General features: G+C 41.2%; 1 protein-coding gene across 2 annotated transcripts in view; it reads right to left on the bottom strand.

Moving 5' to 3' along the window:
• Positions 1–23,257, bottom strand: part of LOC116335954 (CD166 antigen homolog) — a 45,772-nt gene extending 22,515 nt beyond the window's left edge. For both annotated transcript variants that reach the window (XM_031759744.2, XM_031759752.2), the window contains exon 1: positions 22,969–23,257. In XM_031759744.2, coding sequence (XP_031615604.2) covers positions 22,969–23,029 — 61 coding nt within the window. In that variant the 5' untranslated portion in view covers positions 23,030–23,257. The remainder of the gene's footprint in view (positions 1–22,968) is intronic.
• Between the last annotated feature and the right edge of the window lie 1,938 nt (positions 23,258–25,195).

The following is a 25,195-nucleotide window of genomic DNA, read 5'->3' as shown; positions in this document are numbered from 1 at the left end:
GGCATGCATTTCTTTCCATTAGACTGACGGCATCTGACGTGTCATAAAGTCAATTGCTGATTTTTATTTTTGGACAGGTAAAAATTAGTCAGACATATTGTACTAACCTGAGATAATGTAATAAACTTAATTAATACATTCTTCACTGATGGATTTTTGCTTTACCTTGTCAAATAAAGGAGCTTTCTCTCAGAGCCTGCCTGTTTGCAACAAGTGCAGCACGTCTTGTCTAGTGTGGCTCTCACAGATCTAAAAGATGGACGTACCTGTCGTCGGATCCACATTCTTTCCTTTGAAATTCAGTTATATAGTTACAAGTTTGTGAGAAAACAAGGCTACTTCTCTCTTAAGAGAGAAGGTCTCCTTCACCAAAGCAAAAACGTACTCTAAATAATGAAGTCCAGCAATGATACATCCACTTCAGAGTTAACGCTGGCTAACAGCAGCTAACAGAAGCTAACACTGGCAAAAACACCAGTTTATTAACAGTATTGCTGTCATTGGTTAGAAGTGAGCTTCTCTTCAGATTCCTTTCATAAAGTTTTGACTAGGATGTACTGTAATTGTCAATACATTAACATTAAATTGGGAGCATGCCAATGTAACAGTTCCTAAATATGACCAGATAAAACTACTGGCCTGCGCTGCCGCTCTTTCAGCCTTTGAATTATTCTGTGTGAAAGGGTTGATGACCACATTTAGTCACAACTAGACATGTCAGAGCTCAAGGTTACACTTCAGGCCTTTAACATTTTAATGAAATCAACAAAATCCAGACGTGCGTCTTATAAGAAAAAACAGCAAATTATTACAAATTACTACACCAAAGAACATTGTGGTACTTGTGCTTGATAAACGCCGGCAATTATTTATTGATTATCACACAAAGATTGCTGGATAATTGCCATTTTCCACAAGTAAGCAGGAGGTATGAATTTGTTGAAGCACTTTGGGTTCGACAAAAGCTGTAATATGAGAAATGAACGTTTGAGAGGTGAGGATTTAGAACCATTTTTCTCATTTATGAAGCACCATCTGTTTCAGGGCTCAGAAAGCTGCACAACACCCTAAAGATATGGCCCCGTGTCTCTTTGACCTTCAACGGCATAGAGGTCTTTCAGAGAAGAACCAATCTGGAAAAAAAAGGTCCATTTGTGGACAGAAAGACTCGGGACAAAGGTTTCATTTTCTGGCAATGTTCCCCAAAGGCTCTGTCTGCAGTTCAGCTGAACTAGGCCAGCCTAGTCTCTTTTGTTTTTAATAAGTGATCCACTCTCTATGGATTCTTATCTACAAGTTCCATGAAAAACGTTGTCTAAAGTCTAACACATTTATTAGTTTTATGATGGAGAAGACTCTGCAATATTGTTTGATATTAATATGACACTGAATCGATGCATGGCCTTGCCTTAGGATGGGAAATTAGTCTCAAGAATAGCAGGCCAATTTATTTTCATGCTCGCTAGGCCATGTTCTCAGTGTAACGTTCAAAAATCACTTTGCAGACCCGTGTTGAAAAACTTCAGGTATCCACATCCAACATTCAGACAACTGCAAACCTGTCAAATTTTCAACTAGTTGATTATTTAATTAAACCCTTCAATTTATCTAGACTCTTCAAGTGTGAGTGTTCTTTTTCTCATCATATGTAACAGTCAGGTGAATATAATAGAAGTTCTGGATGACACATGCAGATTAAAGCCCTCACAGTTGACCACAAGAGACTGCAAAAGGTTGATTTTTTCCACTTTTATTTTAAACTTTTCATCTGCTAAACCAATTACGGATTGAAAAAATAATCAATAAAAAATCTTTGCACTACCCAGGCTGTGAGCTGTGCTACAGCACCCTCGACACCTCCAACAGGTGCAGCAAATTTCAGCCTTCCTAATGAATCTTTGAGAAACAGCGAAACCTGGCAGATCATCAGAATCACCAAGCTGCTTCTGCAGTACTCATGATGACAGCCCAAGTATGTTGGCTATTCGTTTGCTGACACGAGAGCATTAAACCAACAACTGGATATTTATGACTTGATGAAATGTTTCAGGGTGAATTCTGAAAAGACACTTTTGGGAGTATCACTAATAAGTAAGACCAGTTTATTTCCTGTTCTGCCACCATACAGTCGCTGCAAACAGCACTGCGAGTGACAGCTGACGGTCAGACGTGTTTGCTTTGCTTGTGATTATGCCAGTGCATTTGTGTCGACTGTAGCATGCTTGTTATCACATCATCGCCGCTTTCGTCAGGAAGGAACAGTGTTTTAGGTTGTTTTGCTGCTGCGGCGTCTTTGATTTGTTAGTAAGTTGCTGTTGATGGGTGCATTTTTATCATTGATGTCTACAATGTCATTTGAGCTTCGCCACGGGTGCCTAGTTTATTTTCTGTATGTTGTCTGATGCTTATGCTTCAAAGATCAACATTTTTTTAGCATTAAGTATATGGAAAATTTTGCTGGTTCAAACTGGCGTGCTAAGACGTTCCAATTTCTTCTTTTGTCCAAAACGCACCAATTCAGTTTACAATACCACGACACAAGAAGATGATTGGTGTAATTATTTTCTTGAAGACAGCTTTAATGATTCCATCGGCAATGTGTCACAGCACTCATCTAACGTTACCACATTTGTCAAAATAGTCGCGCATTTTCTGTTGGCCATCTAATGATCTAATCAAGTGATTATTTAGCTGTACATGTGACATTGTTGCTCAAAAAAAGAGGCTCTCATAAACCAGACTAAAATAAAAATAGATAAAAAACCCCTCACATTTACCCAGCCACTGAGCAGAGCCATGTTTGTCACTTGAGGGCAAAATAAGCCTGTGCTCTGCTGAGGAGGAGGATGGACAGCAAATGGAGAATTATGTAGAGTGTGCAACACACGGTATTATTAGTCCGAGTCTATTAAGCCTAATGGCTCCCCTCCTTCACCTCAGCAGCATGGAAACATTTTTTGGGCCACTGTGCTCTAAAAACCAACAAAAGCACTAATGCTTGGCAAACAAAACAGCCGGTCGAAGAATTCATGATAAATCTGGAAATCTCTGCAGTGGATGGAGAGAGGTTTTTAAAACATAAGAATGCAAAGATGATGAGCTGCCCTGAATGCTTCAAGGCTCTGGCTCCTTTTTTATATTATTATCATCGTCATTATTCACATTACTGAAAAAAAACCCAAAAAATGCAAAGTTCACCATCATGATTCATTATCTAGTGACATCAATGACTATTAGATAGAAAGATAAAGAAATGCAAGAGCGTTCGTTACACAAAACATCATCGAAATAAAGATTAAACTGTTCAAGGGTGACATACAGGTTTAACCTAAGCAAGTTCTGAAGTCTACTCCATCTGTGATGTGCAAAAGATGAGAATGCAGCTTGGATTATGGAATATATTGGAATATTAAGTGTAGTGTGAAACTGGACTGTAAGCTATATTTCTCAGTCTTAAAAGGATAAATAACATAGTAGTTTATTGATAAAAGAACTATAGAAGCCTTCTAATCTTAGCAGCACGGCGATAATGGCACAGAACCACATCACAGGCTTAGAAGTTACAGCTTCTGAAAATAATACAGTCTATGGTCTGGAATTAATTCAGAAAGGTGACGGCCAGATATCACAGATTTATTAAGAGTTCGACAATTAACCTGAAAATGATAAGAGATCAGCCTTTTTGAAGCCGCAGCCTGCATGCCAACAGAGAACAACATCAGGTCGCTGGCGGTGGCCAACTGTCATGGCTGTGTTTTGCAGGTGGATCTTTTGTCTCTTGGCCCGACGTGCTAACCTGATTTACACTCCTCTCCCGCCAGATATACAGCGTAGCTTCCACGGTGAAGAATATTTATTCTCTACAGAGACATATAGTCAGCTCTCTCTCTCCCCCTCAAGCAAAAGAAAACAATGTTCAGCTGCTGCTTCATGTGTGGTCAACAGACACCCACAGAACACAGCAGGCGGGAACGGGGCTAATGCATTGCCTGCAGTCTCACCTGTCGAGTCCCCATTGTTCCCTTATGACTAAAAATGCTGGCTCCATTTTCTCTAGTTTCAAATTTGTCCCGAGTAGGCCCCGGTACCTGTGCAGGCCTGCTGCTGAGGGATCAGGTTGCTGCCTCTGCCTCTCATCAGGGATTGAGGCGAGAGAACAAAGGAAGAGACGAGGGCCCAAGAAGGAGGGAAAGATTTATTTTGTTTTCAGGTGTTTTAATCCACTTGTGTAATTAATGACTGGCTCCCTAAAGAAGCACCACGCTGCTGAAGAAAAACCTTTCATGTTATAGATGTCTGATCTTTTAAAGCTGCACAAAGAAGGTGATTGTAGCCACCTCTAACTCCTAATTTAATGCTTCAAATTAGCATTTGGTCTTTTTTGGAGCTGTGAGGAGAGAGTTGAGCGCTAAATTAGAAGCTAACACAAGAAGCTACAAAGGGTTGTAAGTGCATACAAATACATACAAATAAAATACTGAAATTTGAGACTTTTCAATGGCTCGTTGGCCACACATGAAGCCATAATGCATGTCTTTTACTTGCATGAACAATGGTCTAGTGGTCCAACCCTGTGACTTCTATTAACCCTTTAAGACCTACCACAGAACCAAGTCCGCCAGAGCTTATATTATATTTTTACATGCTGTAGTGCCATTTTTGGGAGCATTTCAAATTGCTATACATCAATACAACCATTATAGCCCACATTTTAATAATATGTATGCATTAAGTGCATAGTAAATACATAAATTGCCAAGAAGTGCATAGTAAATACATAAATTGCCAAAAAGTGCAATAAACTACAAAAAAATTGAAAATCGTTTTTGTTTTTTTAACATATATTTCTAGTTAGAGAAATGTAAGAGGCTTATCCCTCAAAACTGTAAATACAAAAAAGTTGCACAAAATAGTTTCCCACCACAGGAAATTTATTTTGAGTGTCTTCATAGTTTTATTTTTAAAATACACCAATTTTTATATACTGCAGGAAAAACGAAAATAAATATTATAGTGCAAATTTGCAAAAAAGCAGCATATGCATCAAAATAAACTATTTCCAGCAGTGCAATATGAGTCCAAAGCATCCCAGAAACGACACAGAAAGTCATAAATTCAAACATAACTTTTAAAAACACCAGTACAGGCTCATGAGGCCCTGATGGTAAAAAAAAAACTACATTTCCGCGAAAATGACGTCACTTCCGGTTTCGGGCAGGTCATGGCGGACATGCGAAAGTTCGGGCTGACGTCTATTCCAACCTAGGAAGTGCTATGAACAGCTGATCAGATCGGCAAAGCGTGTTTCTGGAATATTATGTTTTTGTTGCTGCAAGCGCTTTTTATGCAGTTTTTGCAAAGCTATATGTGGAAGGAAACCGTGACCTAGGACAAGCTGATGGCATGAGATGTAAGTACAACTCCTCCGGTTTCATATGCAAAAAAAATTATTGTGGTTGCAGTGCTACCGGGATTTAAAAATAGTTACCCAAAACAGAGCGTGCCCGCTCCGACCGGTTTTAAAGGGTTAACTGAGGTAACCAGCTATAGTCACCTGTGTGGCATCCAGCTGTCAGGCAAAGGACGATGGAAACTTTAACCCTTATTATAAAAGTTACCACCCCACTTTGCTCCACCATGAAAGCTTCAAAAGATCAAAACAGCGTTTTTGTGTGTCCCATGCTGTAAAAGCTCCTGCTATAAAGTTGTGAGCATTGACTCGCTTCTGGTGCGAGTCTCAAGTGGCCGTTTGAGGAACTGCTCATTTTTTTTAGCCCTGGAGTTGCAGCTAACAGCCAACACTCTTTATTTACAGATTTTATTAGTTTGGAGATTTGGTTGTTGCTTGCTCTTCGAATTGACTCTAAGTGGGTGGGAGTCAGCTGGAGAAAGATGACGCCAAATATTTACACACAAACAGGTTTGAGCAAGCTTTAAATGAAAATGTCACACATGCTACATCTGCTGTCCTGATGATTCAGCTCTAATTGCTAAACTCCAAAAACATTTGTCTTTTTAATCATTTCAGTCAATCAATCATGAAATGTTATATTACCAGCAGTAACCGAGTGGAAAAAAAAAATTGCATTGTGGAAGTTAATTTAAGAGTGCCACCTTCTGGGTAAACACTACACGAGTTGTATCATGTCTTGCTTGCTCATGCTTCCTACAATTCCCGGAATACCTGTTGATAATCCTCAGAGAACAGGTGCAAACACTCTGCACCAGCTGCGGGTTATTCGTGTAGGTGGAACGAATAGCAGCGTGAGCACCGAAATAATTAGCCCAGAGGACGACGCAAGTCCTGCTCCACATCTCAAAACACAGGTTGCCTTGTGACTGCATTGCATTCTGGTCCATTAAGGACAATTGTTTTCACTCTGTTTCACTCTGTTTAACTAATGAAGACGGTGTGTGATTGTGAGGGAGTGAAAAAAGGGAGCATATTTCCTGTTGATGTCTCAGACAACAAAAGTTTTCCATTAAATCATTAAATTAAAGTGAGTGCGGTGGAAAACGCACGGTGTGTTGTCACAGTCTGTGTTTGACCTGTGATCCAGTTAATGAGAAAAACATAGAACTGAGCAGCAAAACAGACAAAAGACAGCCAGAACCAAGTGCACGATGTCGTGAGTTCTGCACAATATAAGCACATATATTACAGCACAAATCAGACTTTTTGCATCATTATTAATCAACTATTGAGCTTTGAAGCTGGTTGATGAGAGACGTAAAGATTTACACCATACAAAGAAAAAACTAAACATGAGGAAACTGCAGCACATTCTTGCATTTTTCCCTTTGATTAGTCAGTGAGTTTAATATGAGAATCTAAAAGAGAAGCATTGTCATATATTTAAATTAATTATGGTCAAGTTACTCTAAAATGCCGTCTCATTCCAGCAGCAATGACAGCACAATCAAAGCAGACGATCCAGCTTTGATTTAGCTTAAATTGCTCTCCTAACCTTCAGTGAAGACCTATAACAAAACTAATATCTGAGTTACAAAAAGAGAGAGTTCTTGTTGGTACTGGGAGTTGAAAGACACATAAATGTTTCCAGAAGGCTCAAAGACATTATGAAGGAAAACATAGGCACCTTTTTATATAGCATATCTGTGACACACGACTCCCATTATTGGCAGTGTCAGAGTCATTTTTCTCTGAGCGAGGCAGATTGCAAAGATAAAAGCACATTACAAGAGTGGTGATTATCACTCTAAATGACTTGCCATAAGGTTGCCTAGAAATTGATCTTGTGGCGTGATCGTTAGTCTTTGAAATGTTCTCCTCTACACACTCGACCACACGAGCGTCCGTAAAAACCTCTTAAAAAATGTCATAAATTGCGTCAGCAGACGAGCTGCATGGGTGCGGGGAGTGCTCTTAAGACTGCAGCGGGCTCGAGCGAACGGGTGGTAAGTGCACTCAGAAATCACATCCATTATGTTGTGAATTATGTATTTGAGGGGCGCAGGCCACGGGACCCGAGGGGAGAAGTGGTTGTGAGTTGCCTGCAGGCAGACTTGGGGCAGATCAGAAGAGAGCTCACTGTCCTGACTCCAAACATCCGCCATCAACTCCCATTAATGACGTACCATTAAAGGCAACATTAGGCCATTAACAAAGCACGGCCTCAACGCTTGCTACTTATCCATTAACCCCTCCTAATGCAACTTGGTGCCTAACATTTTGGCAATGACTTCATTCTTCTGTTTCAGGAAGAGCTTACATTAGCTCACCCAAGGGTCTGGCTTTGTGAATGAACAGACTGGACTTTTTATGTTCCCCGTCAGCAGGAGACACTATCAGAAGCCCTAATGGATCGCCAAGTCTCGACCCTGTCACGATGACCGTGTTTCTCAGGCAAGAAGTTTAAAAACTCCATCACCGTGAGGATATTAAAGTTCTCCACCACACAACCTCTCTCCTCTCTCTGCTTTCAAAGTCATTTTCCTAAAAATAGACACGGCCTGCAAGCAAGTTTGCCGGACAAAAGGGATTATCGTATCATTTCTACCCATTAAAATGGAAAACTGGCCATTTCCAACCTGAATCTGTCTGCCATACAGATAAAGCTTATTTTAATTAGGGTTGTGACATGTGGAAATGATCGCACAACACCTTGAAGGCATTTGAAGAGGCGTAGGGTTAAAGTGAAGCATAAAAAAACGGAAAAGAAATGTGTTTAAACACATTTAAGACTCAAAAATGAACTGTTCCTCCAGTGAAGTTCAACATTCAGTTTCTCATTTAAAAACACAGCAGAAATGACTTGTGAGGAAAATGTAAGAGTTTATTTCAAATGTTGCTTTTGTGTAGTGCGCAGCAAGGCTGAAGCCTGTTAACTCTCAATCCAGGCAGTTCAGACATGTGATTAGAAACTAGTCATTCATTTTTAATTATTTCTGAGCCATTTAAATGTGATAACATTCTCATATGCCAAGGAGCCTTCAAACTTCATTAAACTGAAGGATCCTACAAGCATTATTGAATTTGTCCTGCTCGCTCATGCCTAATGATGAGCTTGCATCCACATGCAACAACTCTGCTCCTAATCACACAGGCTTTGAATTTAAGTTGGCTAATCGTGCACTTGCTGAAACGCTAATAAGAGTCCTTCTATTTTATTGGCCTAAAGTTGCGCTTCATTTCAAATCCAGAGACTTTTTTAAAATCTCTTGTTGCTTGCCAGTTGTTGGTCCCTTCCGTGCTGAAACACATGGTAGTTTTACAAGTGAAACCCATGCATGGTAAAGAATCCCACATTTGTGCTGTGGCTAAGTAGTAGAAATAACATGAGAGGCAACATATGTCCTGAAAACACCATCTGCAGCTCTGATTTGCTCTCCTACTTCATAATTTTGGATTTCAGCAACTCCTGCTACACTCCTGAATCTATCGCAGCTGTGATAACAGGTATCTGATCACATGGTTCTTACGGTTTCATGCTGTTTCGCCTGCATTTGAGATGAGGCCTGGATAAGCGGACGTGGTTTCTCCGAGGGTAGGACTTGCTTTTGGAAAACTCTATTTTTAGCACATTTAATTAAAATTACAGCCCTTCTTCCCCTCTAGCGCTCACAGGAAAGTATAATCAGCCCAATTAAGGCTTCAAAATATAGTCACACGGATAATTAAATAAATGTTTACAGTCTAATAAAACAAATTTAAGGTTTAAAGGGGTGAAGTGATGGAGGCAGCAGTGAGTAGCTCTTCACATTAATGGGTAGAGCGAGCTTTGAATTTACTGACAAGTCTGAACTGATATCTGCAAATCTAAGCACAAGGAATGAATCCTCAAATTCTTAAAACGTCCTCGATTTTTCACCCCTTCCCAGTGAGAGGTGTTAACAGGGAGCTTTAAAATATTCCCGACACATTCAAAACAACCTTCTTGACATCAAAGTGCTCGTCGTTTCACCAGGTCTCTTCAAGAGGTATCACATCAGACAGGAGGTATCAGTTTTTTTTGCATACTGGCCATAAACCTGCCAGCTTCGCTCGCCTCAAGCAACTGAGCCAACTAGAGCAGGACTGACTTGTAGGGTAAGTGTCTGCTGTCTGGACTGGAGGCAGAACATCATTTGTAATCAGTTTTATTAATAGCATAAAAAGGTCCTCTGGAGTCACAGCATGCTGCAACGGAGGGGGAAAAAAGGGAAGCCAGGCTGGTTCTGGGACGGGTGGCCAATTGAGTGAGTTCAACTAAAGAAGTAAATAGTTGACAATTTTGATAGGCAAGTCACTGTCTGTGTCATTAGTCAAGTTAAAATCTGCTTTCAGCATGGAAGATTAAGGACTTGCTGCTTTCCTCAGTTTTATGTAAATGTAAATCGAATATCTTTGGTGGAGAAACACGCAATCTAAAGATGTCACCTTGAGCTCTGGAAATGGCAGTTTTTAACATTTTCTTCAATCTTATTAATCAAAAAAAAGGAAAATTCACAGAACATCTTGTAGTGATGTGACATTTTCTAACAGTCACTTAGCCCTGGCCAAGGCTTAAATCAGGACTACAACTACTGCTCATTGTTACAATCAAATTACACTTTTTTTTATTAGATTTCTTATTATAACAATTGTTTTGTCCATGAAATGTCAAAAAAAATCAACATTTTAGTATAATATGAAAGAAAAGGGAGCACTGGTATTAAATATGAATTATCAAAGTAGATCGTTTTTAAATTTCTGCCAGTCAGCTAAGTCAATTCACAACTTCCCTCTGTTTTGTTTCGCTGTGAATAAATATCCTTTTGGCTTTGGAGTGTTGGCCCATCGAACAAAAACAGCGTTTTGGGCTCTGGGAGCATGTGAGGTTCTTTTGCCCTTTTATTGCGACGCATATGAATGATGACAATCACCAATGCAGTTCTCACTCATACTCATGCTCAGCAAATTACATATGCAAACCGACATAGCCCAACTGGAGGGTCAAGATGGAAACATCCACTGAGTCATCAGACTAAAAGCATCCTCATTCTAGTAATTAATTCAGTGAATTATGATCTTTTTTTATTATTATTTTGAATTATTACCCCAGCTGGCAGCTTCAGATTCCACTATTTACACAACTGCAATCAGCTTTTGTTCAAGTACCCGCCTGCCTGACTGCCTGTCCCACAAGTGCTCGCTCTCCTCTAAAAGCGGCCCCACCCAGTCCCAGCCCCCACACCTCCCTGAGCAGGAAATCCTTTGAACATTTGTAGCCCATTGATCCTGCGGGAGCAGTTGTGTTTACTATTATGCCATCTGTATGACCATATTACAGTTTCAGGTGGTGCCTGAGGATACCAATCAAACCTGCTGCCACAACACACCCCTCTTGAAGCATCCTGGCAACAAACCACACACAGCCTCTCATGGGAGCAGTGGAAAGAAAAAAAGAAAAAAAAGAAGAGGGGAGGCAAATCAGGCCAGGAATCATACCTTTTCTACGTGGGTAAACAAGAATGCATCCACTTATCGATCTTAAAGTGCCTCATTAGATGCTGCATGAGGCATGGCCTAATATTTTCCCAACTCAAAATGGATGATGAATGGAAATATGTGCAGTGCTTTTATTATTGCATGAATTTAATTCACGCCACCTACTTTGCCGTATCAATAATGTATGTCTTGTTACGCTGTAAACAACAGAAAATATTAACAGGTAGGTATTTCCATTTGTTCGGCAGATGGTTTTTGTAGCTTTCATCTCCGGTAATTGCCGCGGTAAGGCTGATACTTTTATATTAGTTGGGCAAAGAGTCGTGTATGCTGTTGTGCACTCATAATGACAGAACTGACCTTCTAACCCTTCACTGTGAAACAGAGCAAGCAGTGTTCCCCATTCCAATGAGCCAAACAGCCTGGTTGGTATTAAGAGTGCATGACGGTTTCAAATTGTGTCCTGCTTCAGCTTTTGACTCTAGGGGGGTCGTAAAGCCTCTGCTGGCTAAATAGAGCGGAGAGCAGTGGGAGGAATACATGGAATGCAGATAATACATACAAAGGATTATATACCTGCTTGCACATCAAGTCTGTGTGGTTTCATGTTTAATACCCCTGGACCAACGTCCGCTTTGATGGAGGACTGTGAAAGGCTGGAGATTAGCAATATATGCAAAAAATTCACCTACATCCAAAATGCATTTTATCTTTTGTCCACACAAGGTCACCATTAGTGTTATACTTCTTTTTTGTTGTTGTCTAAAGACACATAAAACTGTCACAACAGGCCAAATCTGGTTCTTTTGTTTGTGCCTTTTGTTTCTATGAGATGAGATAACCGCTCTTAGTTGATGTAATTCAGTATATGTCACAGTCATCTTGGTTACAAAGGACCTTTAAGGCATAATAATTTCATTAGCGGTGGCTATTACATTTTCTTCTTCCATCATGACATGAGGAGAAGCTATACATCAAGCTAAGTGCTTTTAACCATCCACCCTATGGTTGCAGTGCTTCCCACCCAACCTCACTCTGTTTCTTGTCCTGTGCGGTACATCCCAAACAAGCGCATAAAAAAGCCCTGCAGATCTGTCAGATAGTGAGATGTACTGGCAGCAGCGAGACATCCCGCTTCACAAAAAAAACCTGTCAATAAGCAAAAATGTGCCAACAACTCTTCTGCTACTGAAAGGTGTTCAAAATATGAGCAATGTGGCCTGAAGAGCTCATGAACAAAAGTCTCCATGGGAATGTTGTGCACAGACTATCCCCCTTCAAGCAAAGTGAGTCAACACACTGTTCAGAAAGTCCTCCAAAGCCATGTGCTGCTTCTGCTTCACGGCCAGACAAAAACAAGGTCTCGGGGGTGAAGGCTTCCCTTGAAGTCCAAAAAATGATTTAAAACTGAACAAAAACACCGGGCTTGTCTGTAGGTTGCTTCACCATTCAGTCCTGATATATAGAGAAGGCTGCTGACTTTCACCATCTAATGTCAAACATACACGATATCTTTGTCAAATACATTTTGTGTTACATATTCTAACAAGCCCTAACCCTACTGGCCTCTTACACATCAGGGTGTCTGCCGCCCAATATGCACCAATCTAAACTTTTGTTTGCATAACATGATCCAGGAAGACAATTCAGAAAAGGTGTTGTGAAATATGCAGTCTTTACAATACTGCAGCACATGTAGCAGAGTATCATGACAGCTGGTGTAGAAGCAAGGGGTACCTCTATAAAGACCTGCTAAGTGGTTTATGAAATATGCACAATGTAAAAAAGATAATAACCTGTGAACCTGTCTTTTGTCCTCTTCAATATATAGTAACTTCAACTGCAATTATATACATACTGTATGTATAAAGAATACCCATGCAGACAGTGATTACTTCCTAAAGCTCAGTCCTTGCATTGGTCCCAATGAACAAGTATCAGTAACGCTATTAGGTGGCTTGAACTTTTGATGGCACCATCTTCTCCAATGGACCAATATGCAAATGTTCTATCTAATAAGGTCCTAAAGCAAATATATTTTGACTTTTGACTGAGCAGGAAATGGGAAATTACTCATACACTATATGGACAAAAATACTGGGCACCCTACACAGTACACCTGCAGAAGCTGCTCAGCCGTGGAAACCCATGCCACCAAGCTCGCGGTTTTTGATGTTAATGCCAGAAGAAGTCAGCAGAGCGCTGGCGCCTTTTACGCGCCATGTGGCTCAGCACCACTTTGTGCCTGAGTTGCTGTGGTTCCTAAATGCTTCCATTTAGCAGTGATACCACTTAATATCTAGGGGGGGAAGAGATTTCACAAACTGACTGGTGGTGGCATCTTATTACAGTACAATCGTTGAATTCAGTAAGCTCTTTCGAATGACTCAATCTTATAAATGATTGCAGAGGCAGACTGCATGGCTGGGTGCTTGATTTTATACACCTGTGGCTATGAGGCTAAAAACACAAAACAATTAAAAGATTAAGTGCAGCCCAATGCTTTTGTGCATGTAGTGTCTCTTTGGTGAATCCTTTCCTTTCTATAATGCGCCAACATCAGCAAAGGGTGTTGACAAGTATATAAAGAACTATTATTTGTGCTAAACACCTGCTGGTATTGTTACTACAAGCATCGACGTATGTTGATGTATTTGGGCCAAAGCACTGCTAAGCTTCGTAAAGACTGACAAAAAGAAAAGGCCTTTACTGTCTTCAGTTGTTGGTAATATAAAGAACATGCATATTAGGCGATGAAATGACCTGTGACGCGAAAATGCATTACACAAGAGACATCACAAAAAGAAATATAGCCATTCAACCATGATATCTATACAAATGCTGCCCCAAGGAGAAAGGTAACAAAGTTGTCCAATTATTAGAAACCCACTGGGAAATATTGTATTCTGAACCAATATGCCTGTAAAAACAAACTCTGGCTGTGATGTTGTCTTGGTTTAGCGCATCCATAGGTGGTGGCTCTGTTTATAAATCAGCATGCTCTGGCAAGCCCTTCACAATAAGACAATCAATCCTGAGATTTTCATGAAAAGGAGTCGAAAATCCATTAGGTTTCAACCAAAACATCCCAAACCTACATTTATAGCTTTTATTTTCAGCTCTCAATTTTCTATTTTTTTATTAATTTTTTTGCTGTTTGACCCTGAACATTTAAATGAGATCTTGGCATCATTATAAGAGGAAATGATGTGTTATCTCTTCTATAGCTTCTACTTGTATGAGGGAGGACAGGAATGGCAGGGTAATGGATTCTGGCTTCTTCATTATTCAAAATTACACACTTCAAAGCTCATTTAGCAACATCCTCATTCTATAGTCTAGCCAGCAATAGCAGTAATGCAATTTTTTTATGTGACAAGGGCCAGTGTTAACAAGCTAATAGTGAGTTTACTATTAAATATCCCCGCTGTTTTCCATTGTGACCACTTTACAGCAAAGCCACAGTAAGATTAAAAGTGATACATGCAGAGAATTTTGCATTTAGAGGATAAGTCAAGTCAATTATATGTATTTAAACTGCACCAGTGGGATATTTAATGCTTTGAAATTCTCTCCAGGAACACAAGGCTACTTGACCTCTTAAGTCGTCCCATTAGAAAATTAAGTACTGCATCCAATTACCAGACAAGCATCTCTTCACCTTCCTCGTAAGGTCTGGCAGCAGAACAGCCGAATACTTAACAGCAAAGCAGAGCATTTTATCACGAAGCATCTAACACATCAACAAGTCATGCATCAGCCAAAGCATCGCTTGAGGGGTAGCTGCCACGCAAAAACCCACCACTTGACTCCTCTGAATAAAAATTGAAGCTGAATGCGAGGAAACATTGCTGCAATTGCAGATGCATTAACAAAAAAACAGTTTTGAGTAACATACTGTAATCTGGTGTGAGGATTACAGTTCTTCTAACTTTTTCCAGGCAGCTGCACATTAGGAGATGCATGCCCAGGGGTCCAAACACAAGTCTCAACTGAAACACATACTAGAATGAAAGAAGGCCTCAACTTCAGAAGGGAAATCACAACATCCTCATTTCATGGACTGATTTATGTTTTAGGATTTCCCTTTATTTTATCTTTTTTTATATATATAATTCAGCATATAATTTCAGTAAACAGTTTTAAATGTTTATCTTTCATGTTTAGCTAATTACTTCAGTTTGTCTAATTACTTTTCAAGTGTTAAACTGCCTCAGGTTTCAGTTTGCTTATTGTAGTGGCAACCTTGATGTGTATTTGACAAACCAGAGTAACATTAAAAGGATTTCTGAATCTTTGTGCATTGGAACTTTTCTCATCAAGCATACATTAGTTCTCAGACACTGCAAAGCAGCAGTTCTCGATATCAGCTTATCTACATACCAGTCCGCATAAGGATGTGGTTAAGCTGATACCATTCAAAAATAGAATTGGTTAACTCTTCTAAGAGGTGCTGTTTGAGTTGCTGTTGCCTGTCCAGTGTTGCTACACCTCTGCAAACTGCTTTTCAACCCTTTTTCATACCAGATCCTCCGTTCAAGCTGGTTCTGACTTAATCAGTGTCGTATCTGTTATCTACTCCACATATGCAGGTGGAAAGGAGAGGAGGTCCCAGAACAGTGCCAGGATGGTTGCCGAGTAGCCTAGTAACATTACTATGAAATATAATGTTATTTACATTAACATTAGCTAACAATACTGTCTCAGAATAACGTAAGAACGATAATACTTTGGATCTTTTCGAACGAACAAATCTGGATGCTGGTATTTGCCTGTTTTGCTAAATTGGAAGTATTTATTTGTTGGGTATGAAAAACATGTTAGCATCGTATGTATGTTTTTACTTTTACTATCACCCAACTCTTACTGGGTCACCTAGTCACCTTCTTCTGTGTGTAGTTTTTCCTGTGCTTGTGGCCATCCGTCTTCTTCAGCATACAAGGACAGTGTACCTATGCTGCCCCCTTCAGCTCTAGAAGAATTGCAGCCTTGGTATGTGTACTGCCTGCAGTACCTACAGTACTTATGATACTTATGGTAACATCTCCTAATATGGTTGTTCCATATTATATCATCTGCGATAATATTGGTATATATTGGTATATATTTTTTACATGATATAAAAATGTCTTATTGCTATAGCATTATGTGTTTATGTTTCTTAGTGTGCACAACAAGGAGATGAGCCCAGGCATGTCTGAGAGTGAGAGGGATGTGTCTGCTGCTGTTGAGCACAGTGCTTTCCAAAAAATGTGCGAAAAATGTTCTGGTTAAACGAGGAAACAACAAACCTGTTTCACCTCTCCAGGCAAAAACACATTATCAAGGGCAAACCAGTCTATAAAGGCGGGGATACTAGCGACCCAAAACTAAACAAATAACTCCACCGAGTGTCACCGGAGCACTCATTGTACTGCTTCAGTGACACTACATGAGACTGCTCCACTGCTCTTCCTGTGAGAGGAAAAGCAATCAGTGGATTGAAATTACTGATGCGTTGACACGGTGGAAAAGCAGCTGGTTACAAAGGTCAGCATAAGATTATTATATGACACTATTGTACGGGTCCTGGTGAGTTACAAGGTTAAATTACTTTAGTCATTGTTAAACAAAAGTATTAAGAGGTTATTTTATACTTTTACTGAAAATTTCCAGAGAAACACTACCAAGGCTACATTTGACTCATGCTGTGTCACTGGATGTTGTTGCTGTTTCACAATTATTGTGCTATATTGCTGCTGCTGCTGCTGCTGGCACCTTGTTTTAGTAAATTCACACTTTGAATTAGGCAGTTAATAAAAGGATCCCTCGCAAAAGAAGGATGGAAAATAATCCCCATTTACTTACAGTTATTAAACATTTACAGCATTTCTTCTCTATATCATCATAAGTATTTTTCCTGAAATATCGTGATATAAGTTTGAGCCTGTATCGGCCACCACTAACCCCTATGAAATAGTGCAAGCTGAAATCCTCCAAAGAATATCTTTACAGAGACACCGACCATTTTTTAGAACAACCTGAAAATTCTTTCATTTAAAGACTAAGGTACTCATCTTAGAAGCACGTATTACACTGTTATAAAATGTTCATGGCAGTCATCAGTGTATTGACTCATTGGTGACTCAGAAAGATCCGCCATTCGTTTAATTTTTCCTGTTGTTTGATATTAAACACTGTCAGAATGATGGGCTTTTAATACCAATCACGGATATGCTGTTGCTATCCTCTGTGAAAGGAAGTCGTCCCTGAATGGGAACTCCTGTCTCCTTACAAGTTCAGCCATAGCAGCATGTAATCAAAGATAGCTTCAGGCACTGCAGACTGCTGCTGCAGTCTATGAAGGGAGGATGGTGGACATCAGCACAACACAAAGAAACAGCTTTTAAGATGGCGAGAATGTGAATACTGAGGTCAAACGCAGACAAAACCTCCCTGTTGCGTCCCAAGGGTGGAACGTAACCGGGAGCAGTGCAATGTTTCATGAATGAAAAACTGCTAAACAGTGTCGGAATGAATAGAGTAACTTCTCAGTATTGCAAAAGAGCTTTGGAGCCAACAGAGGGTGATTCAGAAATGAATGGGAAGACAAAACTCTGTGTCATTTTATTAGTGGCCCGAGGCTTGGAATGAATGTTTCACCTTTAGCACAAAAGCTGTGTCAACCTGCCTGGCTCCCTTGAACCACAGACAAAGAAAAAATATAGGTTTGATATAACAGAAGCCTTCTATCTTGCTCAGTGTCTCTTGTACATATATAAAGAAGCAATGAGGTTTTTATGAGAGTGCAGGGATAAATATCAGAGGTCTGACCCCCTTTTAAGGGCAGGAGGGACATCCTGCTACTGGTAGCCCCCATGTGGTGAGACTCTCCTGTCAGTGGTCTTGTGGCTTTGTCTTTCTTTTACCTACAGGATAAATTTGAATAAGGAAAAAGTGGCCCATTAAATGTAATCTACAAAAAAACAAAGGCCACATAAGCAGCCACCATGTGGCTTCCCATATAGATGTGTCCCTTTGTGGTATTCCTAAAACCGAGGTCAGCTCATTAACATCACAGTTAATGGAAGAGGGGGTGCCACTCAAAGAATTCATTAAAACAGAGCAATAACTCTAATGGAGGATTTGAACAAAGATCCAGGCCCTGTTAAAGATGGGTGTGGCCACAGGCTTTTCAATTGGAGGGGAGACGCTCCCCCCAGTCAGGTTGCACATGTGAAGCGCCGGGACCGACAGCAGCGACTCTGTGCCCTCTCTGAGGGGTGTGTGCTGTTCCATATTAATGACAAAGACAGCAGCGGGAGCAAGAAGTCGCTATCATACACTCATTTGTTTAAAAAGAGCCAGCGTCACAATACAGTCAGTGGGAGACCACAGGAATCCAGTGAAAGCTGGGGGATGCGTCAATGACAAAAGACCGAAACAACCTCACTTTTTGTCCCCGAACCAAGGACCGACCAATCTCAGGGTGCCGCTCCTCGTTCACCAAAACCACGAGTGGCTTCGTGCACATCAATGGGGGTTTTCCTGCATAAATAAGGAAGAAGCACCACTGCATTGCACAGTTATCGCTCTCATGTTGTTAAGTCTTCCTTTATAGCTGAAACAATGGAACTGTGGTGCCTCTTCTCAGATAACAAATAAACCATTATTTAAACGACAGTGACAAACAAGAGAAAGGGGGGGAAATGAGACATTAATCTGTCTGGTAAAGTATCATAAAGACTCCTCTCACTTTATTTTATTCAGTGTAAGCATGCGAGTTGTAAAGCGGAATGTATAAAAAGTCAATAAAGTGCTAAATTTAAACAATTTTCTGAACCTGAGCAGTTAATTGAAACAAGAAATGGACAACTGAAAAGGCAATTTTGGCTGAGATTATAAAAATGGAATATATCGCACACTCAGGCTCTGAAAGTAGGGCAAGCCAATCACCAAAGTGTAATTAAGATTCACTTGCTGCTGTTTTACTGATAATCCCGTGTGTAAAACTGTCACAGGCGAACAAAAGACCTTTTTCCTCATTGAGTCATTGCCTGAGAGTGATTACTTCTGCCACCCAAGTCCTTTCATTTTCTCAAGGCAAAGCCACTCATACATCTCCCAGCTTGGTCAGTCCAGCAGAGAGGGAATTGCTCTCTCTGACATGTAGGAAGCTCAGCATGTTCACGCACTCGCCCATATTTCTCGACGCTGTCGCGCTACATCTAATCTGAAGGTGAAGTTTGGTTTGGCAATGACATTTTAGAAGGAATTAAAAATATTGCAAAAATCTTTAAGTGAATAATAGGACTGCAATTTGAAAAGTTATCATTAAGCTTAGAGATGGGAACAAGCTGTTCTTGCGGTAACTATACACACAAACAGGAATCATAAAAAGACCACCCCCCTTCCTCCCCACACTCCTCCACCTGTTCAGTGTCCTGCTGGGGGCCGAGAGAAACAAGAGTGTGGTTGGAGTGCGCCTGTGTGTGTGTGTGGGTGTGTGTGTGCACCGCTGCAACCCTCTGCGTGAGGGGGGCAGAGCAGACAAAGACCGAAAAGAAATTAGTATTACACTGTTTCTATCGAACTGTACTACATTAGAAATACAAATAGCCAAGCTCTTTTTTGCACCACTGAGCACTAAAGCTCTCGGTGTACTGTATGTGGGCAGGCCCAATGCACCACGCCATATGGTAAAGATGCACATTTGTCATAAGCATCGTTTCTCTGGGGGAAAACTAAAGCACCGGCCTGGTTTCTTAGAAACTGTAGCATCCAAAGCCTTTTTTTTTCTCCCTCTCACAGAAGTAGAGCAGGTTAATGATCGCCTTTTATGTGAGCTTTCCTAGTTTAAGATTTGCAATGAAACCCTGCTCTTTGCTCTTTCGTGCCGCATCAAAGACTCTAACAGCTTTAATTTCATCGTAACCCCGGGTTATTTTAAGTTTCACGCAAAACTTCCATCTTTATTTTTAGTTATTTTGGAATTTAAAACGTTGTTTAAAAAGTTGTGACTGCTTATTCCAGCGACGTCCTCACATCCCCGCTATAAAGTCCTGGTGCCAGGAGCGCTGTTAGGAATTCTGCACCCCCCGTTGGGAAGTGACACTGGCCTCTCCACCATAATGCTGCTCTAATTTACAGTATGACCTCGCCTGTCTAAACGGCCCTCTCTTGTTTGAGGAGCCCTTTTGTTTTGTTTTTTCCCCCTCCTCTCCATCAGCAGCAGCAGCTCTGCCTGCTGCTCAAACTTCCACTTCTTATTCTGATCGAGACCGAGGAGCACATGATGCACACAAACAAGCGCACAGAAACCTAAGTCTCTTGTGTGAACATCTGTCTCTTTCTTATATCTCACTTGCTTTGTGCTTCTTGGGTGAGTAATAGCATCTGCTTCACTTCATACTCAATAAAATGGTCTTTTTCATCCGAAACACAAGAGCACTAACTGTGTGATACCAGAAAAGATTCCACTTCACACTTTCGCTCCACACATACGACTGAGAGTCCTACACAGCCTTTTGAGAGACATTATGAGCCGCCAAATACGGGTTAAGCATCCAGCAGGATAATAACTTGTATAGATATCGCTTTTGGGACTATTTGAAGCATTCCTATTATAATAAGTGAGATATATTATGGATGAATGGAAGGTTTGCTCCCTTTATTGGCTTAAGATGTTGCCAGTCAGATTACTCCTATTTGGTGGACCAAATTAGGCATTTAAATTTAGCAGATTGTCTTCCTTTCCCATGCGTTTGCTCTACTTTGATTACAGAATGGGATTAGGTTCTCTACATTTGCAAAAACGTGGCCATTTCCAGATTTTGATCAACAAATGGCTCAGCCACTCGAAGAGATTAGGCCTCAAATTGACAGCAAGTGAAGTGCAGATGCTGGATTTCTATTCAAAGCCATGATTCGCTTGAGTTGTCGTCCTTCCCTTCAATGCATCTGAATTTTGCATGAAGGAATACAATACTTTCCAAGTCACAAAGAAATCTCTTTTCAAAGGAGAAACTACCACAAGCAGTCTTCAAACATCGAGAGGAAGCTGCCTATAAACAAGATGAGACGTGCACAAGCGCCCAAATGAACACTTGTACAAAATCTTACATGTAACTCAAACATACAATTAAAGCTGCTTTCTTTTTTTTTCTTTCCTTAGGAATTAACATCAAAACGTTCAGGAGACAAGTCCTGACACAACCTAGTTAGAGATGAAAGAAAGGAGAGCGAACCCATCTCCGGTGAAATTGGGTGACCCCTTCACCCCCTCACCCATCCCTCAACAGATTAGTCCATTAGCAAAAAAAAGGGGAGAACCCCACTTGCCTGACAAGTAATACCAGCTGTGGCACGGAGCACTGTCTGTCTGTTCAGGAGGGGAGGTGAGGAGGGTGGCGGCGGTGGTGGTGGGGGAAGGGTGGAGACAAGGCGGTGAACAAAAAACAGATGCATCTTTCTGGAATATTTGTTCCAGGACTAATTCAGGACTCTCTCTCCCCCCCTTCTGTTGTGTCTGGTAGCAGCCATGGCTCGGCCTTCAGTGAAGCAAATATAATAAAACACAGGCTTGTTTTTTCATTACAAGTATTGATGCAGTTTTTATTGCAAATCCAAAACTCAATAAACACCTTCAGGCAGATTCTGCTCGCACTGAGCAAATTGGCAAGAGAAAACCGGACAAGTTTCGCTTCACCTTTTGCCCTCTCTTCTTCTCGCCAACTGTGGTCTAAGCAAACGCACATGTTTTCACCATCACTTGAGGCCACATGTGTAAATACACAGCAGCGTGGACAACCGTAAAGTCTGCCCTCATTACCCACTCAGAGCACTCTCCTCCAGTGCTCTGAGCGCACGGCACTGCAGCGGCACCGCCGTGTAAAAACACTTTAAAAAGCCCATTCGTTTCCTCTCAAACAAACCACCTGAGCTTGACTGATAGGTGCTGCATGGTGTTAATTTACAACAACAGGCGCCACCGTTGTGTGACGAGGTGAAGGGGAGCAGGGTGATATGAGCCACTCCGCCCCTTTCCTACCCAAGGAAGCACTTGAAAGCCTATGGATTTGCCTATGGCCTGACTGAGTGACACCAACACATGGCGCTGCTACCTGTTGGCGTGACAGAGGAGACTGTATGGAAATCTACAGGCACACTACATACCACGCCCAACATCAAGAGCACGTTTTCAAAAAAAGAATCATCCTTTGCCATGGTTTCATCACCATGAGCGAGGGAATAGCAAAATCATGAAAATCCAGCTTAAAAAAAACACTGAAAGCACAACAGCTGCACTGAAATCACACAGAAAGTTCCAAATTTCTCTGCTAAAACTTAATCACTTGTGCAAACCATTACAACTGCCCACATCCCAGTGTAATTACTAGGAGCCTGTCAGAAGTGCTTCCCTCCACCTAACAGACAGCCCATAATTAAAATAAATCATACAGGATGTGAGCCAGCATCATTCTGCTCAGCAGCCCGTGTTAACAGAACACACACACACGCACGCACATAAAAAAATTAGACATGGTGGTGGTTATGACATCATGGCTTGAGCACATGTTAACACTGGGTGAGGATGACCACCTCACAATGGGCAGTTTATAGAGAAGAAAAGTCACTTTTAAAGACATGAGCTGCATGCGGAGGACAGTTTTACCTCGAGGTGCGGAGTTTTAGGAAACTACTTAGTAATTTTTTTTTTAAACAGATTACATACTTAAGTTATTCATAATTTAACACAATGGAGAGAGGTGGTCACGAAGTTTGTGGCTCATAGGAAGCCCATTTAGTTTCTTTTCTTAAAGAAAGGGGACGTGTTAGTAGCCTGGTGAATCACATGCTGCTACATAAAACTGTACTGCAGGCTACTAACTTATAACTACGAAACACCCACATTCCTTTTTCCTTCTCTCTCCGGAAATGTGATCGATAACCCCGGGCTGAAGTTTTGGAGGCACCTGCGTGCGGCAGGTACGGGACTTTCCCCTCGTACCTGCGGCTTCCAGCGCCACAGCTGCCCGCTCGGTGAGACAATAGCTTACCTTGGCTGAGAAGCGCGACGAGGAGGACGGCAGACGCGCAGCCGGCGGACAACAAGTGCATCCTTGCGAGTTTCACAGATCCTCAGTGGGCTCTTCCAGAGGTTTGTTTAAAAAACACACAGTTTGGTTTGAGTTTTTTTGTTTTGTTTTTTGGTGGATTGGTTTAAATCGTCCTCGGGAGCCTGGTGCTGCACAGCCGCAGTTTCACTTCAGTTCTTTTTGGCTCTTCTTCCAGCGTGGCATGTGCTCGCCAACTCGCGCTCGCGTCAGTTCTGGTGGAACAGGTAATTGTGAGGGGCTCGCGGACGAGCGCGAGGGCGGGGGATACAGTCTGCAGCTCCGCCCCCGAGATACCCGCCATCCCCTCTCCCCCTTTCCACCCACTCCACCTTCCCCTCCTGAGCCAACCACCCTCCCACCACCACTTCCTCCCTTCCCCTCCAGCAACATCCCCCCTCTCTTCCTCCTCCTCATTCACCTCCTCCCACACACAAGTGCACCCCACCCCAGCTCTTTCTTTAAGACCCCCCTCATGTCTCCCCTTGCACCACCACCCCACCCCTCTCCCTCACCCTCCTTCTCTCATCTGAAACTCCTATTTCCCTCAAACCCTCCCACCCATTCTCTCTCTTTCCAACAGTCACCACCATCCTGACTGCACACACACACACACACACACACACACACACACACACACACACACACACACACACACAAAGGGAACCCTTCAGTCAAGCAGCACCTCAGACTTTTTCAAAAAGTACACAAACACCCCACCTGCATTTTAAACTCACCCAGCTTTCAACTTATGTATTATTTAGCAGTTTATTAGGAGTGGGCTGTTTTCTCAGCGAATCAATCAATCAACCAGTCGGTTTATCAAACATGAGAAATACCAAGGTGACATTTTCACTTGTTCTAGTTTTGGTCCAATCAGTGGATCCAAAACAGTTTACGGTGAATCAAAAGCTTAATGGGGAAAAAGATGGGGACGGGGGAAAGCTGCCGTTTTCTGCTTTTAAACGACTGATCTGTCGCCTGATACTTGCAAATGAGTTTTATTTTGATACTCGCCCATTTATTTTAGCTGTCACTTATCACAAAAATAATCATTAAAAAAAGTTTTTTAATGTTTTCATTGTTCTGGATCAACTGAACAAGCACATTCCTCTTGTCAAAAATATAACCTGTCATTATTAAATATGCAAAGCTGCTTTTTTAGATCATTTTCTGTTGTTTGTTTTTATTTTTAATTGACAGCAGTGACATTTGATGAGCTCATCACAGCGAGGAATCTGAATGCTCACGGCAGCTTGAACGTACAGCCATCATATTACTGCCTCCAAGTAAGATATCCATAAGAAATGCACTAAGAGTCTGAAAAGATGGAAAATGCCAGAATCTCAAAGTTGCACTTTAACAGAGTGCTTGAGTACTTGTTACTTTCTCCCTTTTGCTGCATCCAACATGAACTTTCACACACTTAGAGATGCACACGCACACATGCTGAGGTATATTTTCAATCAGCCCCCGCCTTAGACTTGTTTCATGCAGAAAACACCACAGAGCGTCACACAGCTTTGTGCCTCACAGGCAAAAAAACACACCAAAAAACGAGAAAAAAAGCAGAAGATTTATGAGGAAGCAGCCTATAGGATGTGCATCCAAGGTTAATTATAATGAGGATATTAAATTCCATTCCATACATACATAATTAAGCCTTAATTAATTATACAGTCCTTTTGTCATCTGTTAAATTTTCAATAATTTCATAGATCTCAATGAATGGCAATGCCGGCATGATGAATATCCATTTAATGGCTATATAACACTTAGAATTAATGTAAGAGCTTCAGAGTGCTTTTTACTTCCCTTCGCTGGCAGTCGAATCCTGCTCTGTGTCGTGTTAGCAGTCGTCTGCATTCACTTGCATAGCGTGTCGTGGTTTCCATGTGATGACAAATAGGACGTGATTATAGATGAGGGTTGTTTTCTGTGAAAGTGCAATGCTCTAAAACTGATATAACAATGGCAGTTCCAGCGAGTCCATTTCAGAAGCAGGTAAAAATAACATGTGAGCATGTGAAATGTCATTAAAACCACACTTGCTGCAAATAAAATGATTTACTGCTGTGCTGTAACTGCATGATCATGCTTGTCTGATCGCAAAAATGTGTGTGTGTGTGTGTGTGTGTGTGAACAGTGTGTGTTGGGTTAGGGGGAATCT

This window comes from Oreochromis aureus, linkage group 14 (assembly GCF_013358895.1).
Source record: "Oreochromis aureus strain Israel breed Guangdong linkage group 14, ZZ_aureus, whole genome shotgun sequence".
Classification (NCBI taxonomy): domain Eukaryota; kingdom Metazoa; phylum Chordata; class Actinopteri; order Cichliformes; family Cichlidae; genus Oreochromis; species Oreochromis aureus.
This window is presented reverse-complemented; position numbering and strand designations above follow the sequence as displayed.